The sequence below is a fragment of the Heterodontus francisci genome, chromosome 2, assembly GCF_036365525.1.
Source record: "Heterodontus francisci isolate sHetFra1 chromosome 2, sHetFra1.hap1, whole genome shotgun sequence".
Taxonomy (NCBI): domain Eukaryota; kingdom Metazoa; phylum Chordata; class Chondrichthyes; order Heterodontiformes; family Heterodontidae; genus Heterodontus; species Heterodontus francisci.
Window position 1 is genome coordinate 54,605,898 of NC_090372.1, and position 15,242 is coordinate 54,621,139.

General features: G+C 44.8%; 1 protein-coding gene across 1 annotated transcript in view; it reads left to right on the forward strand.

Annotated features, from left to right (window-relative positions):
• The window catches only part of myo10 (myosin X), a 613,607-nt gene that overhangs the window by 540,495 nt on the left and 57,870 nt on the right, over window positions 1-15,242 (forward strand). The window contains exons 32-35 of the mRNA XM_068058429.1: window positions 2,158-2,352; window positions 3,152-3,309; window positions 6,746-6,869; window positions 8,384-8,681. Of these exons, the coding sequence (XP_067914530.1) occupies window positions 2,158-2,352; window positions 3,152-3,309; window positions 6,746-6,869; window positions 8,384-8,681 (775 nt within the window). The remainder of the gene's footprint in view (window positions 1-2,157; window positions 2,353-3,151; window positions 3,310-6,745; window positions 6,870-8,383; window positions 8,682-15,242) is intronic.

Genomic DNA, 15,242 nt, shown 5'->3' on the forward strand with positions numbered 1-15,242 from the left:
TGCCGGGCTCCCTGAAACCGCTGCTCCTCTACGTGGGTCTTTATTGGGAATGGGAGAGAGTTTTTAAATTCCTCTAACAGAATTACGTCTCTGACACTCTCATAGCTGAGCTGTATTTTTAAAGCCCTCAGCCAGGTCAAAAGCCAGCTACTTACTTTCAAACTCCAGATAAGTTTGATTGGCTTGCTTTTTGAGGGTTCTAAACTTTTGGCAGTAGACTTCGGGTACCCAAGGATGGCATTTTTGGTCAGTTCATAATTTGATGAACTGGCAACAAGGCATAAACCTCATGGGCTTTTCCAGTTAGCTTGCATTGTATTAAGAGACCAAGTCTCAGCTGCCTTGCCAGTTTCTCAAAAGACACAAAAAACTCTTCACATCTTTCTCATTGAATTTTGGAACTAGTTGGGTGAGTTTTCGCAATTTTGTACCCAACCCTGAATTATGCTCCTCCATATTGGCCATGCTTTCACTAGGGTTACTCTGTTGCCCCCTAGTTAACTGAAGCTGCTTCAACTCTCTTTCTTCACATTCTTTCTGGAAGCTTCTTTCTCTCCTGCCTCTCTCTTTCTTTCTCCTGTCTTTGTTTTTCTTCGCATTCCATCTGGAAGGCTCTCTCTCCCTCTCCTGCCTCTGTCTCTCTTTTTCTCTTTCTTCGAATTCAAGTTTCCTCTGTTCCAGTTGTATCTTTGCTAACAGTATGCTGTCTGATTCTGCTTCTAACCCTGATTCTGCGTCTTCTAATTCAAGGGAAAAATGGTTGGCCACTAGCCTTAGGAGTTCAGACTTCCTAGCCTTGCCACGTACAGTGATCCCACACTGCTCAGCCACTTTCCTCAACTCCTCCATACTTTTAACTTGTCCCAAGTTACCTCACCCTGGTTTGGAGAGCTACTAGTTTCAGTTGCAGACATGTTAGTATTCAATCACAAACAACCACAAGAAAACCTGTATTAATCGTGCTCTTTATTAATTGGGAACAATTTGGCTTCACACTTTCAATTGCTCTTGTTTGTCTGTGGGTAAAATTCCAAACACCAGCACCCAAATTTCTCTAACAACCAGGAGAGAAAGATGTCTAGGGGTCTTTCTCAGCCTTCACCTGGTCTTATTGTAACAGGGTTTATGTTTTAAACACACTGTGTTTTAGCTCCCCCTTGGTGAATCCTTGTTCACTGCTTTCCAATTATAAGGCAAAGAAATGAGCACAAACAGGCTTCCTTAGCTTTAAAGAAGAAAAGTGAAATTTATTAACTCTAATTCGGTTATTGCCTATGGAGACACGCCGTGCCCCACGCTAGCATGCACACGCGATACGCACATGCAAATAGAGACAGAAAAGAGCAGAAGAAAAATAAAGTGAAACGGTTTGAGGCATTCTGTGAAGGGGGTTTGTTACTGTGCTTCGAGCTCACTGCAGAGTCCTTGATTGTAGGTCGATCTTGCTTTTCGTTGGGGCCCAATATTCTTCTTAAACCTTGTTCACTGGAGGAGACTTTTCTCTCTTGGGGTTCATGTGTCTTCAGTGAGTCTTCAGTTCCCTGAGAAAGAGATGGAAGCAGACAGGAGAGCGATGTTCTCAATCCAGGAGTCAGGAGCTTTCTGCCAGTTTAAAACTCTATGGCAAGTTCAAATTCAAAAAACTCCTACAGTCAGTTAGTCATGCGACTAAACTGGTCTGACCATGTTTGTTTGTGTATTGGGGCAAACACTGTCTGTTAGTATATTTTTTAAAAAGTCTTTCCAGCCAGGGGCTTTTTGTTTCTTCCCAACAATAATTTTAAAATTTCATGTCTATGTGGCGAAATATATGTGCCACATTCTTGGCAGATGGGGGCCTGCATGACAATAATGAAAGTAATGTTTGGCCATGTACTTGCAATCTTTGAAAGCAGTTGTAATCATTGGAATATTCCACTTTTAGTGAATTACGTGTTGGAGAATCTTACAAGTTAGAGGATGATTATTGGTCACCTCTGCCTTTATTGATTTTCTTTTCCTTCAAAATGGAATAGTGTAGGTCAGATGGTTTCACAGGTCGGCGCAACATCGAGGGCTGAAGGGCCTGTACTGCGCTGTAATGTTCTATGTTCTAATGAACTGTACTTCGTATCTCATTCTGTGAAAGTATAAAACAGTTTTTCTGTATTTGGAAAGGATGGCTGCATAAAGAAGTAAAAAATGGTGGGAAATCCAATTCCTTGAAGTTGAAGAAGCGTTGGTTTGTACTGACCTATAACTCACTAGACTACTACAAGAACTCTGAAAGGAATATGGTCAAGCTGGGAACCCTGGTAGTGAATAGTCTCTGCTCTGTTGTGCAGCCTGATGAAAAGATTTTCAAAGAAACTGGTAGGCAACTATTGTCCCAGTCATTTCTATTGTGAATTTAATAGATTATTTTAGTATGCAGATTTTAATTAAATTTATATTTTTAGAGTTGTGGTATATTAAGTACTGTGGTTGAATCCATGTCTTGCGACATCTTAAATTACATGTATGATAACATAATTAACAACATCACAAGGTTCTGCATTATTGTTTACAGTAAAATAATTGCGTATTTACGATTAATCAGAGTCTAAATCATCGTAGGCACAGCAGTATTTTAAATGTATCACAGTGGGGGTAATTTTAACCTCATTTGCCCAGAGGTGAATCCAAGGGATCAGGCGTAATGCCAGATTTACACCACCACCAGCGTTACTTTGTTGACTTCAAAACTCTGGCAGGATGTAATATTAGCATTGAACCCAATCCTGCCATTTTCCCAATGGGTGGATCAGAAAAACATTTCTCCCAATGTCTCAGCATTGTTGGGTACTGCTTCATAATTTTTACCCCAGTATGTCCAAATAACTTTTTTGCCAAATGTGGACATCCCAGGTTCAAGGATATCAAATCACATAAAATATGTTTGACACCTGGCTTACACAGAAATTCATGATGAATTCTAGCAAATTACAGTGCTTTTGGTATCAAGTTCGTTCAAACTTACTCATGTCCAAAACACTTGAGGAATAGGTATTTCCTCACATGAATTGCTTCTATGTGATCTGAATAAAACCCCAGTTCGTTACATCTCTGTTTTGCTGCTGTACATGTCCGATTATATCTTTAATATCATTTATTTGTTGTTGTTGTTTGACAGGTTATTGGAATGTCACCATATATGGTCGTAAACATTGCTATCATCTTTATACAAAGTTGCTGAATGAGGCGACAAGGTGGGCAAATGCCATCCAAAATGTTATTGACACCAAAGCACCCATTGATACACCCACACAGCAACTTATTCAGGACATCAAGGTAAAGAAACAGCTGAAAAATCACTCAACGTAACAATATATAAATGTGTGCAATTTACGCTGTCTTACTATAGGGAGTATCATAAATATTATACTATATATTATGGAATTGAAACTAAGCAAAAGTTACAGAAATTAGTATGTATAATTTTGAGTTCTGACATTTTATGTGCTTAAATATATTGCCAATAAAATTAAGTGTATTTCCTCTGGGAACTAATGTTGACTGAAAGTTGTTTCCCCCATTACTATCTATTTGCTAATTCAAGCAATAAGTAATATACCCCATTCAATTACATGATGATACGATTGTCGTTGATTTTTGGGTATCCTTCTTCACTTTTTCACTGTCGTAATTTCTTAGTGGATGGAGTATGTTTTCATAGTGCTTCTTCCCCTCTGGACTGGGTGTGTTTTCATAGTGCAGTTTCCCCTTTGGAATGGGGTATCTTCTAAAGTGCTGTTTCCCATCTGGGCTGAGTGTGTTTTCATGGTGTTGTTTCCCCTCTGGGCTGGGTATGTTTCCATAGTACTGTTACCCTCTGGAATGTGGTATGTTTTCATATTCCTGTTTTCCCTCTGGAGTGTGTGTGTTTTCATAGTGTTGTTTCTCCTTTGGAATGTGGTATATTCCATAGTGCAGTTTCCCATCCGGGGACTGAGTATGTTTCCATCGTACTGTTTTCTGTCTGGACTGGGTGTGGCTTCATCGTGCCATTTCCCCACTGGGCTGGGTATGTTTTCCTCGTGCTGTTTCTGGTATGGGTTGGTTGTGTTCCTATAATGCCTTTTCCCCATTGGGCTGTGTGTGTTTTCATTGTGCAGTTTCCCCTCTGTACTGGCTTTATGATCCTAGTGCTGTTTTCCCATATGGCTGGCTATGTTTTGAGAATGCTTTTTCCCCACTGGTGCCTCACCCTAGTGGTGAGTCGTCATTTAAATGCCAATTTTTTTTAGTGGTGGCTGGAATCATAATTGAACCAAATCGAGTTTGCACACAACTTTCACATGTGCATGGTTTCCAGCATGGATCACCAGATACTACACAGGAGCAACAACCCGATGAATGCCAAGTGTACTTTTACTGTCTTGGCGGACATTAACCAACTCTGTATAGACTAGGGTTTGAACTTTGCAATTTCTGGATTGCAAGGCACAGCTACTTACTACCTACGGAAGAACATGGATAAGGCATTAGGCCTTTCGAGGCTAGTCTGTCATTCAATTAAGTCTATGTTGACCTCTATCTTAACTCCATTTACACGTCCTGGGAGAAATTGTCTGCTCTCGCTCGCAGTGGATTTGGAGGCGGGGAGAGCATTTAATCAGGCAACATTGTGCTGGAGGGGGGACCCTGCCACCTTCCCATCTCCACCCAAATTAAGTCCTGGGCGGGAAGGCCTGAAAATAGTCTGCCCCCCATGCCACCAATTGAGGCCCTTATGTGGGCAATTAATGACAAATTAAGGGCCTCAGCCCACCTCCACCAATATTATCCCTGTGACAAGCGGGCCTGTCGCTGCAAGGGGAGCACGCCAAGCAAAACAGTGCGGGTTGCTTGCTGACTCCGGGGGGTGGGGGTGCTCGTTAAAAGGCACCTAGGGCCTGATTGAGTGACCAGCATCGGAAAGGGGTGGGCCCTTGCTGCTGACCCCCCCACGCCTCTCTCCCCTGTGACCCCCACCTTGCAAAACCCCTCCCGCCCTGACTCACCTGTGTCCTGTGTCCCTTGGCAATCCACAATATTGGTGAGTCCAGTACCGGCAGCAGCCACTGTCTCTGTGGCGGTGCTGCTCTGGAAAAAAGCTGCAGGCCTCTGGTTAGCTGGCAGCTCTCAGCAGGCGGGCCTTCCGTTGCTGGAGTCCTTGATCCCAGGGAAGGCCCACTTTTCTTTGGCCTCCTTATCTCGAGAGACAATGGGTAAGCGCCTGGAGGTGGTCAGTGGTGTGTGGAGCAGCGCCTGGAGTGGCTATAAAGGCCAATTCTAGAGTGACAGGCTCTTCCACAGGTGCTGCAGAAAAGTTTGATTGTCGGGGCTGTTACACAGTTGGCTCTTCCCTTGCGCCTCTGTCTTTTTTCCTGCCAACTGCTAAGTCTCTTCGACTTGCCACATTTTAGCCCCCTCTTTATGGCTGTCCGCCAGCTCTGGCGAACGCTGGCAACTGACTCCCACAACTTGGGATCAATGTCACAGGATTTCATGTCGCGTTTGCAGACGTCTTTAAAGTGGAGACATGGACGGCCGATGGGTCTGATACCAGTGGCGAGCTCGCTTTACAATGTGTCTTTGGGGATCCTGCCATCTTCCATGCGGCTCACATAGCCAAGCCATCTCAAGCGCCGCTGACTCAGTAGTGTGTATAAGCTGGGGATGTTGGCCGCCTCGAGGATTTCTGTGTTGGAGATACGGTCCTGCCACCTGATGCCAAGTATTCTCCGGAGGCAGCGAAGATGGAATGAATTGAGACGTCGCTCTTGGCTGACATACGTTGTCCAGGCCTCGCTGCCATAGAGGTACTGAGGACACAGGCTTGATGCACTCGGACTTTTGTGTTGCTCCTGCCCACTTAAGTGCCTAATTGGCATGTAATGTGGCAGGCCTTCCGCAGAGGAGGCAATGTGGGGCTCTCACTGGCACCTTTGCAGGTGGCTGAGACCCCCATAGCCCAGATAAAATCCCGGCCTTGATTCCCGTATCTCTTAACTCTCTTACCTAACCAAAATCTATCGATCTCAGTCTTTAAATTGCCAATTGCCAAAACATATTTTTGGGATGAGATTTTGTGGGCAGTGAGGGTGAAGAATTACAATGCTTAGTAGCATTTCCCTGAACAGCCTACCTCAATTTTATGGTTCTGGATGCCCCTCACCAGAGGGGCATCTACCCTACAAATGCTTCAATCATTTTTAACACCTCTGTCAGATCACTTTTTAATCTGTGGGAAAATCCAAAGCTAGTCTGTACAACCAGCCCTCATAATTTAATCCTTTTAGCCCAGATATTTTGGTTAATCTATGCTGCACCCTCTCCAAGGCCTTTATAAAGCCTTTCTGAGTTGCGGTGACCAGAACTGAATGCATTACTCCAGATGCGGTCTAACCAAAGGTTTGTGCAACTGTAGCGTAACTTCCATCCCTCATCATAAAGGAATTCAAAATGTTAAATGTGAATTTGTCTTTTAATTTTTCATTGCTCAAAACATTGCAAGAACTGTTAGAACAATTTCAGTGATTCTGCATTTTCAGCAGGAAACCTTCCTGGATAGGAGCACAGTTCGGAGATAGTGCTCCCATCCTGTAGTATTGCATCTCTGAACCACATTACTGTCAAGCAAGGTTCTGTAATAATAGTATAAGAGAAAACATAGTACGAGTCATCTGGTATATTTTTGATAACTGGAGAAAGACATTTAATTTGTCTGCATTCTGTACATTAGGAAAATTGCCTGAATATCGAAGTTGTGGAACAAATCTACAAAAGGAACCCAATTCTACGTTATACATATCACCCTCTGCACTCCCCACTTCTTCCACTGCCATATGGAGACATCAATTTAAATTGTGAGTAGGGTAACTTTATTGTATTATAAAGCTCACAACAATTTTCATTCGGTATAGCATCTTTAATATAGCAAAATGTCCCAAATGCTTCAAAGAACAAAACAAGAAAAAAGAACAGTACAGCACAGTACGGCCCTCCAAGCTTGCGCCGATCTTGATGCCTGCCGAAACTACCACCTTCTGCACTTCCGGGGCCCATATCCCTCTATTCCCTTCCTATTCATATATTTGTCAAGATGTCTCTTAAACGTCGCTATCGTATCTGCTTCCACCACCTTCCCTGGCAGCAAGTTCCAGGCACTCACCACCCTCTGTCTCAAGAACTTGCCTCGCACATCCCCTCTAAACTTTGCCCCTCGCACCTTAAACCTATGTCCCCTAGTAACTGACTCTTCCACCCTGGGAAAAAGCTTCTGACTATCCACTCTGTCCATGCGGCTCATAACTTTGTAAACCTCTATCATGTCACCCCTCCACCTCCGTTGTTCCAGTGAAAACAATCAGAGTTTTTCCAACCTCTCCTCATAGCTAATGCCCTCCAGACCAGGCAACATCCTGGTAAACCTCCTCTGTACCCGCTCCAAAGCCTCCACGTCCTTCTGGTAGTGTGGCGACCAGAATTGCACTCAATATTCTAAGTGTGGCCTAACTAAGGTTCTGTACAGCTGCAACATGACTTGCCAATTTTTATACTCTATGCCCCGACCGATGAAGGCAAGCATGCCATATGCCTTGACTACCTTATCCACCTGCGTTGCCACTTTCAGTGACCTGTGGACCTGTACGCCCAGATCTCTCTGCCTGTCAATACTCCTAAGGGTTGTGCCATTTACTGTATACTTCCCACCTGTATTAGACCTTCCAAAACGCATTACCTCACATTTGTCCAGATTAAACTCCATCTGCCATTTCTCCGCCCAAGTCTCCAAGTGACCTTTAATTTGATTTGCTCATCAGTGTGCTGAATGCAGTTGTACTCTTCCCTTTGATATGACATGGGTTTTTGAAGTTTATTTTTACCCATGTTTATTGTTCAGTAGCTTATTGGTATGGGAGGTGGAATCCTGAAAATTACATAGGTGCTAGTGTATATTTCTCTCACCCAGAGTTTACTTTAAGGTACATATAATTCAAATTACACTAAGGGGGGGATGACTTTACAATTTTTAGCTCTGGTGTGGCACTGCAGCCACCAACTAACCCTAATAATTAATTGTTGCCACACCACCCGTGATATTCTATTTATATTAACACCAAGAAAATTGAGGAGATTCCTTAATAGGTGTGTTTACTGATCCATTCAATTCTCCAATATCCAGTCCGTCTATATTGTCCAGTGCAACTGGGCACAAACCTAAGAAACTCTCCCGATGGCCTCGGACCATGACATTAGTGTAGAGCCAGTATACCTCCCTGTACAATTATATTTGTGGCTAATGTCTCCAACATCTGTTACCTATATTGGCTTCTACAAAAATTAACCCTACCTTTCTGTTCCATGTTTTTCTTTCTAGTGTTGAAAGAAAAAGGCTACACAAATCTACAGGATGAAGCCATCAAGCTCTTCAATTCTTTACACCAGATGGAGTCTGTCTCTGATCCGATTCCCATCATACAAGGCATTCTGCAGACTGGGCAAGATCTGCGACCTCTACGGGATGAACTCTACTGCCAGCTTGTCAAACAGACAAACAAAGTGCCTCAGCCAGGGAGTGAGTGCAGCTTGCGCAATTGGCAACTACTTACCTGTATGAGTTGTACATTTGTGCCAAGCCGCACGATCCTGAGATATCTCAAATTCCACCTCAAAAGGTACAATCCATATTCTCTATTCAGTTAACATAAGATAAGAACATAACATAAGAAATAGAAGCAGGAGTAGGCCATATGGCCCCTTGAGCCTGCTCCACCATTCAGTAAGATCATGGCTGATCTGATCTTGGCCTCAGCTCCACTTGCCTGCCTGTACTTCATAACCCTTGATTCACCTGTAGTTCAAAAATCTGTCTACCTCACCCTTGAGAATATCCTTTAGGAATGGGGATCATGCCTCCAAGACCTGCCAGCCAATCAGAGGGCCAGGAGCTCCACCAGCACTGGTGCCCACTGCCAGTATCACACCAGATCTGGGACTAGGCCCATTGCTGGAGCGCCAGACCCCAGGTGAGTGTGGTGGGGTGGGTGGGGCCAGTCCGGCAGGCCTCAGTGAGAGGGTGGGGGAGAGTGGTCTTTGAGGGTGGGGGAGGTTGCGGAGGGGCAGCCTTTTCTTCTGGGGGCCCTCTATGTGCCACAGATGCCCCATGGTGGAGGCCACCCCCTTGCCCCACCCGCAGGTAGGTGACCTTGTTTTACTGGGTGAGCTCCCCACGTGGTGGAGGCTCCCCCCACGCCACTGATGTAATTCCAGTGCTGGCGGGAAGAGGCCCTTAAGTGGCTAGTGATTGGTCACTTAAAGGCCTCAATTGGCTTCTGGGCTGGAAGGCTGCCTTTGGCCTTTCCCATCTCCAACTTAATTGCAGTGCAATGGGAAGGCAACGGGCCCTTCCCCCCCCGCCCCCTCCTGCCTTCTGTCGCAATTCTATGGGCCCCCCTGCCTCCTAGCCCATCCCCCGGTGGGCCATTACATTCCCCCCATTAGTTTCCTGCTTTCTGTCTCCCATCTTTCTTGAATAGAGGTATCACATTTGGAGTTTTCCAATCCACTAGGATTTCCAGAATCTGAGGAATTTTGGAAGATTACAAACAATGCATTCACTATCTCTGCAGCCAATTCTTTTAAGATCCCAGGCAGCAAGCCATCAGGTCCAGGGGACTTGTCAGCCATTATAGAATCATAGAGTCATAGAATCGTATGGCATAGAAACAGGCCCTTCGGCCCACCACGCCCATGCCGAACATAATGCCGATCTATACTAATCCCACCTGCCTGCATTAACTCCATATCCCTCTGTGCCTTGCTTGTTCAAGTACCTGTCCAGATGCCTCTTAAATGTCGCTACTGTTCCTGCCTCCACCACCTCCTCTGGCAGCTCATTCCAGATACCCACTATTCTTTGTGTGAAAAATGTACCCCTTTGATCCCCTTTAAACCTCCTCCCTCTCACCTTAAATCTATGCCCTCTAGTTTTAGTCACTCCTACCATGGGAAACAGACTCTGGCTATCTACCCTATCTATGCCTCTCATAAATTTTTATACCTCTATCATGTCCCCTCTCAGCCTCCTTCGCTCCAGGGAAAACAGACCCAGCCTTTCCAATCTCTCTTTATAACTCAAGCCCTATAAACCAGGCAACATCCTTGTGAATCTTTTCTGCACCCTCTCTCGCTTAATCACATCTTTCCTGTAGTGCGGCGACCAGAACTACACACAGTACTCCAAATGCGGCCTAACCAACGTTATGTACAACTGTAACATGACATCGCATCTCTTGTACTCAGTGCCTTGGCGGATGAAGGCAAGCATGCCATACGCCTTCTTTACTACCCTGTCTACCTGTGTTGCCACTTTCAGGGAACTATGTACTTGCACCCCAAGGTCTCTCTGCTCAACAGCACTCCCCAGGGCCCTGCCATTCACTGTATATGTCCTGCCCTGGTTTAACTTCCCAAAATGCATCACTTCACACCTGTCTGCATTAAATTCCATTTGCCAATCTCTTGCCCACTTTCCCAGTTGATCTATATCCTGTTGTAACCTTAGACAACCTTCTTCACTGTCCACTATACCACCAATTTTGCTGTCATCTGTAACCTTACTAATCATGCCCCCTACATCCAAGTCATTAATATATATGACAAACAACAGAGGGCCCAGCACCGATCCCTGAGGCACACCGCTGGTCACTGGCCTCCAATCTGAAAAACAACCCTCCAGTACCACCCTCTGCCTCCTATCACCAAGCCAATTTTGTATCCAATTGGCTAGCTCACCCTGGATCCCATGTGTTCGAACCGTCTGGACCAGCCTACCATACGGGACATTGTCAAAGGCCTTGCTAAAGTCCATATAGACAACGTCCACAGCCCTGCCCTCGTCAATCCTCTTGGTCACCGCCTCAAAAAACTCAATCAAATTCGTGAGACATGATTTCGCACGCACAAAGCCATGCTGACTATCCCTAAACAGACCTTGCCTTTCCAAATGCATATAAATCCTGTCTCTCAGAATCCCTTCCAATAACTTTCCCACCACTGATGTAAGGCCTGTAGTTCCCTGGCTTATCCCTGCTGCCCTTCTTAAATCAAGGCACAATATTAGCTTTCCTCCAGTCTTCTGGGTCCTCACCCATGGCTAACGATGAAACAAAAACCTCTGCCACTCGTCCCATTAGTTTGCCTCGTACTTTTTCTCTCGTGATAGTGATTATTTCAAGTTTATCCCTTCCTTTTTCCCCCTGATTTTCTACTATTATTGGGATCCTTTTAGTATCTTCTATCTTGAAAATAGATACAAAATAGTTGTTTAAAGTCTCAGCCATTTCATTGTTCCCCATTATTATTTCCCCAGTCCCATCCTCTAAAGGACCAAAGTTTTCTTTACCTACTTGTTACGACCAGGTGAGGAAGGAGTCTCAGGCTGCCCTCTTGTCACTCTCCTAGTTTGGCTGCAACAGGGTTTATCTTTTTAAACACAGTGGGGGGGGTGTGGCATTGTTAATCAAGGAAAGTATTACAGCGGCAGAAAGGACGTTTGAGGACTCGTCTACTGAGGTAGTCTGGGCTGAGGTTAGAAACATGAGAGGAGAGGTCACCCTGTTGGGAGTTTTCTATAGACCTCCAAATAGTTCCAGAGATGCAGAGGAAAGGATAGCAAAGATGATTCTTGACAGGAGCGAGAGTAACAGGGTAGTGGTTATGGGGGACTTTAACTGTCCAAATATTGACTGGAAATACTATAGTTCGAGTACTTTAGATGGGTCAGTTTTTGTCCAGTGTGTGCAGGAGGATTTTCTGACACAGTATATGGACAGGCCAACCAGGGGCGATGCCACATTGGATTTGGTACTGGGTAATGAACCCGGCCAGATGTTAGATTGAGACAAAAACAAGAAATGCTGGATTCACTCAGCAGGTCTGGCAGCATCTGTGGAAAGAGAAGCAGAGTTAACGTTTCGGGTCAGTGACCCTTCTTCGGAACTGAGATGTTGGTGATTGAGATGTTGGTGAGCACTTTGGTGATAGTGATCACAATTCGGTTAGGTTTACCTTAGCGATGGGCAGGGACAGGCATATACAGCAGGGCAAGAATTATAGCTGGGGGAAAGGAAATTATGATGCGATTAGGCAAGATTTAGGATGCGTAGGATGGGGAAGGAAACTGCAGGGGATGGGCACAATCGAAATGTGGAGCTTATTCAAGGAGCAGCTACTGCATGTCCTTGATAAGTATGTACCTGTCAGGCAGGGAGGAAGTTGTCGAGCGAGGGAGCCGTGGTTTACTAAAGATGTTGAAGAGCTTGTCAAGAGGAAGAAGGCGGCTTATGTTCGGATGAGACGTGAAGGCTCAGTTAGGGCGCTTGAGAGTTACAAGCGAGCCAGGAAGGATCTAAAGGGAGAGATAGGAAGAGCAAGGAGAGGACACGAGAAGTCATTGGCGGATAGGATCAAAGAAAACCCTAAGGCTTTCTATAGGTATATCAGGAATAAAAGAATGACTAGAGATAGGTTAGGGCCAATCAAGGATAGTAGTGGGAAGTTGTGTGTGGAATCGGAGGATATAGGGGAAGTGTTAAATGAATATTTTTCGTCAGTATTTACAGTGGAGAAAGAAAATGTTGTCGAGGAGAATACTGAGATACAGACTACTAGGCTAGATGGGATTGAGGTTCACAAGGAGGAGGTGTTAGCAATTTTGGAAAGTGTGAAAATAGATAAGTCCCCTGGGCCAGATGGGATTTATCCTAGGATTCTCTGGGAAGCCAGGGAGGAGATTGCAGAGCCTTTGTCCTTGATCTTTATGTCGTCATTGTCGACAGGAATAGTGCCGGAAGACTGGAGGATAGCAAATGTTGTCCTCTTGTTCAAGAAGGGGAGTAGAGACAGCCCTGGTAATTATAGACCTGTGAGCCTTACTTCGGTTGTGGGTAAAATGTTGGAAAAGGTTATAAGAGATAGGATTTATAATCATCTTGAAAAGAATAAGTTCATTAGAGATAGTCAGCACGGTTTTGTCAAGGATAGGTCGTGCCTCACAAACCTTATTGAGTTTTTTGACAAGGTGACCAAACAGGTGGATGAGGGTAAAGCCGTGGATGTGGTCTATATGGATTTCAGTAAGGCGTTTGATAAAGTTCCCCACGGTAGGCCATTGCAGAAAATACAGAAGTATGGGATTGAAGGTGAATTAGTGCTTTGGATCAGAAATTGGCTAGCTGAAAGAAGACAGAGGGTGGTGGTTGATGGTAAATGTTCATCCTGGAGTTTAGTTACTAGTGGTGTACCGCAAGGATCTGTTTTGGGGCCACTGCTGTTTGTCATTTTTATAAATGACCTGGATGAGGGTGTAGAAGGGTGGGTTAATAAATTTGCGGATGACACGAAGGTCGGTGGAGTTGTGGATAGTGCCGAAGGATGTTGTAGGTTACAGAGGGACATAGATAGGCTGCAGAGCTGGGCTGAGAGATGGCAAATGGAGTTTAATGCGGAAAAGTGTGAGATGATTCACTTCGGAAGGAGTAACAGTATTGCAGAATACTGGGCTAATGGGAAGATTCTTGGTAGTGTAGATGAGCAGAGAGATCTTGGTGTCCAGGTACATAAATCCCTGAAAGTTGCCACCCAGGTTAATAGAGCTGTTAAGAAGGCATATGGTGTGTTAGCTTTTATTAGTAGGGAGATCGAGTTTAGGAGCCACGAGGTCATGCTGCAGCTGTACAGAACTCTGGTGCGGCCGCACCTGGAGTATTGCGTGCAGTTCTGGTTAGCGCATTATAGGAAGGATGTGGAAGCTTTGGAAAAGGTGCAGAGGAGATTTACTAGGATGTTGCCTGGTATGGAGGGAAGGTCTTGCGAGGAAAGGCTGAGGGACTTGAGGTTGTTTTCGTTAGAGAGAAGGAGGAGAAGAGGTGACTTAATAGAGACATATAAGATAATCAGAGGGTTGGACAGGGTGGATAGTGAGAGCCTTTTTCCTCGGATGGTGATGGCAAACACGAGGGGACATAGCTTTAAGTTGAGGGGTGATAGATATAGGACAGATGTCAGAGGTAGTTTCTTTAATCAGAGTAGTAGGGGCGTGGAACGCCCTGCCTGCAACAGTAGTAGACTCGCCAACTTTAAGGGCATTTAAGTGGTCATTGGATAGACATATGGATGAAAATGGAATAGTGTAGGTCAGATGGTTTCACAGGTCGGCGCAACATCGAGGGCTGAAGGGCCTGTACTGCGCTGTAATGTTCTATGTTCTAATGTTCTATGTTCTATTTTAGCTTACCACCTCAGTGAGCCCTTGCTCACTGCACTCTAATTACAATTGCAAATGAACCAATCAGACAGGTTTTCTTAAGTTTAAACAAGAAAGATGTAAGTTTATTAGCCTTATCACTCTACCCAGTTAAAATTACTAAAATATGCGATGCAGCCACACCCGCATACATACGAGAGGCACGCACACACAAATCGATACAGAGGGGAAGAAAGAATTGGGGGGTTGGTGGTGGTTGAAGCAGAGGTTGTAATAAATGGAATACAGGTACAGTTCTTAGTGTCCTTGCGGTGGTGTGCTTGATTGAGGGGATGGTCTTGGAGTCTTCGCTGGGGCCAGATGCACAATTCCAGGCTTCATACTCTGGTACCAGAAAGCTAAAGAGGGGTTTTGTCTGTAGCCTTGAAGTTTATCCTGCCACCGTGGGTTCCCTGGGACTTTGCTGGAGAGAGAGACTTTTCTTCTGCCAGTCCAATTGCCATCTGTACCTTTCGGTGTGGCACAATTCAAAAACTCCAGTCTGGCCAGCAGCTAGGTCATGTGACCATCTCTTTATTTGAAACAGCCACTTCTTGGAGGGTTGTTGGATTTCAAAGCTTTCCAGACACACACTGTGAAGGGTGGAGTTCTGGCTCTTACACAGTCGAAGGATGTTGAACACCAGTATTGATAAAACCCATCTCACTAATTGAATCAGTGAACACTCCCATGTTCTCTCTATTCGGCTGTCTCTCAGCTATTCCTTGTCTTCTCAGAATGCAAATGTGCAACCATGTTTTCAGCTGGTCCGTCTGCTTTTTTTAAACAAGCTATTTGCAATGTGCGGTAAAAAGCTTGAAGCAGTGTCCCAGATGATGAAATTATATTTTCCTTTCTTCCTATCCTCACAAAATGTCAAGTACCCTGGATATTCAGTTCCCAGCCTTGATCACCCTGCAACCATGTCTCT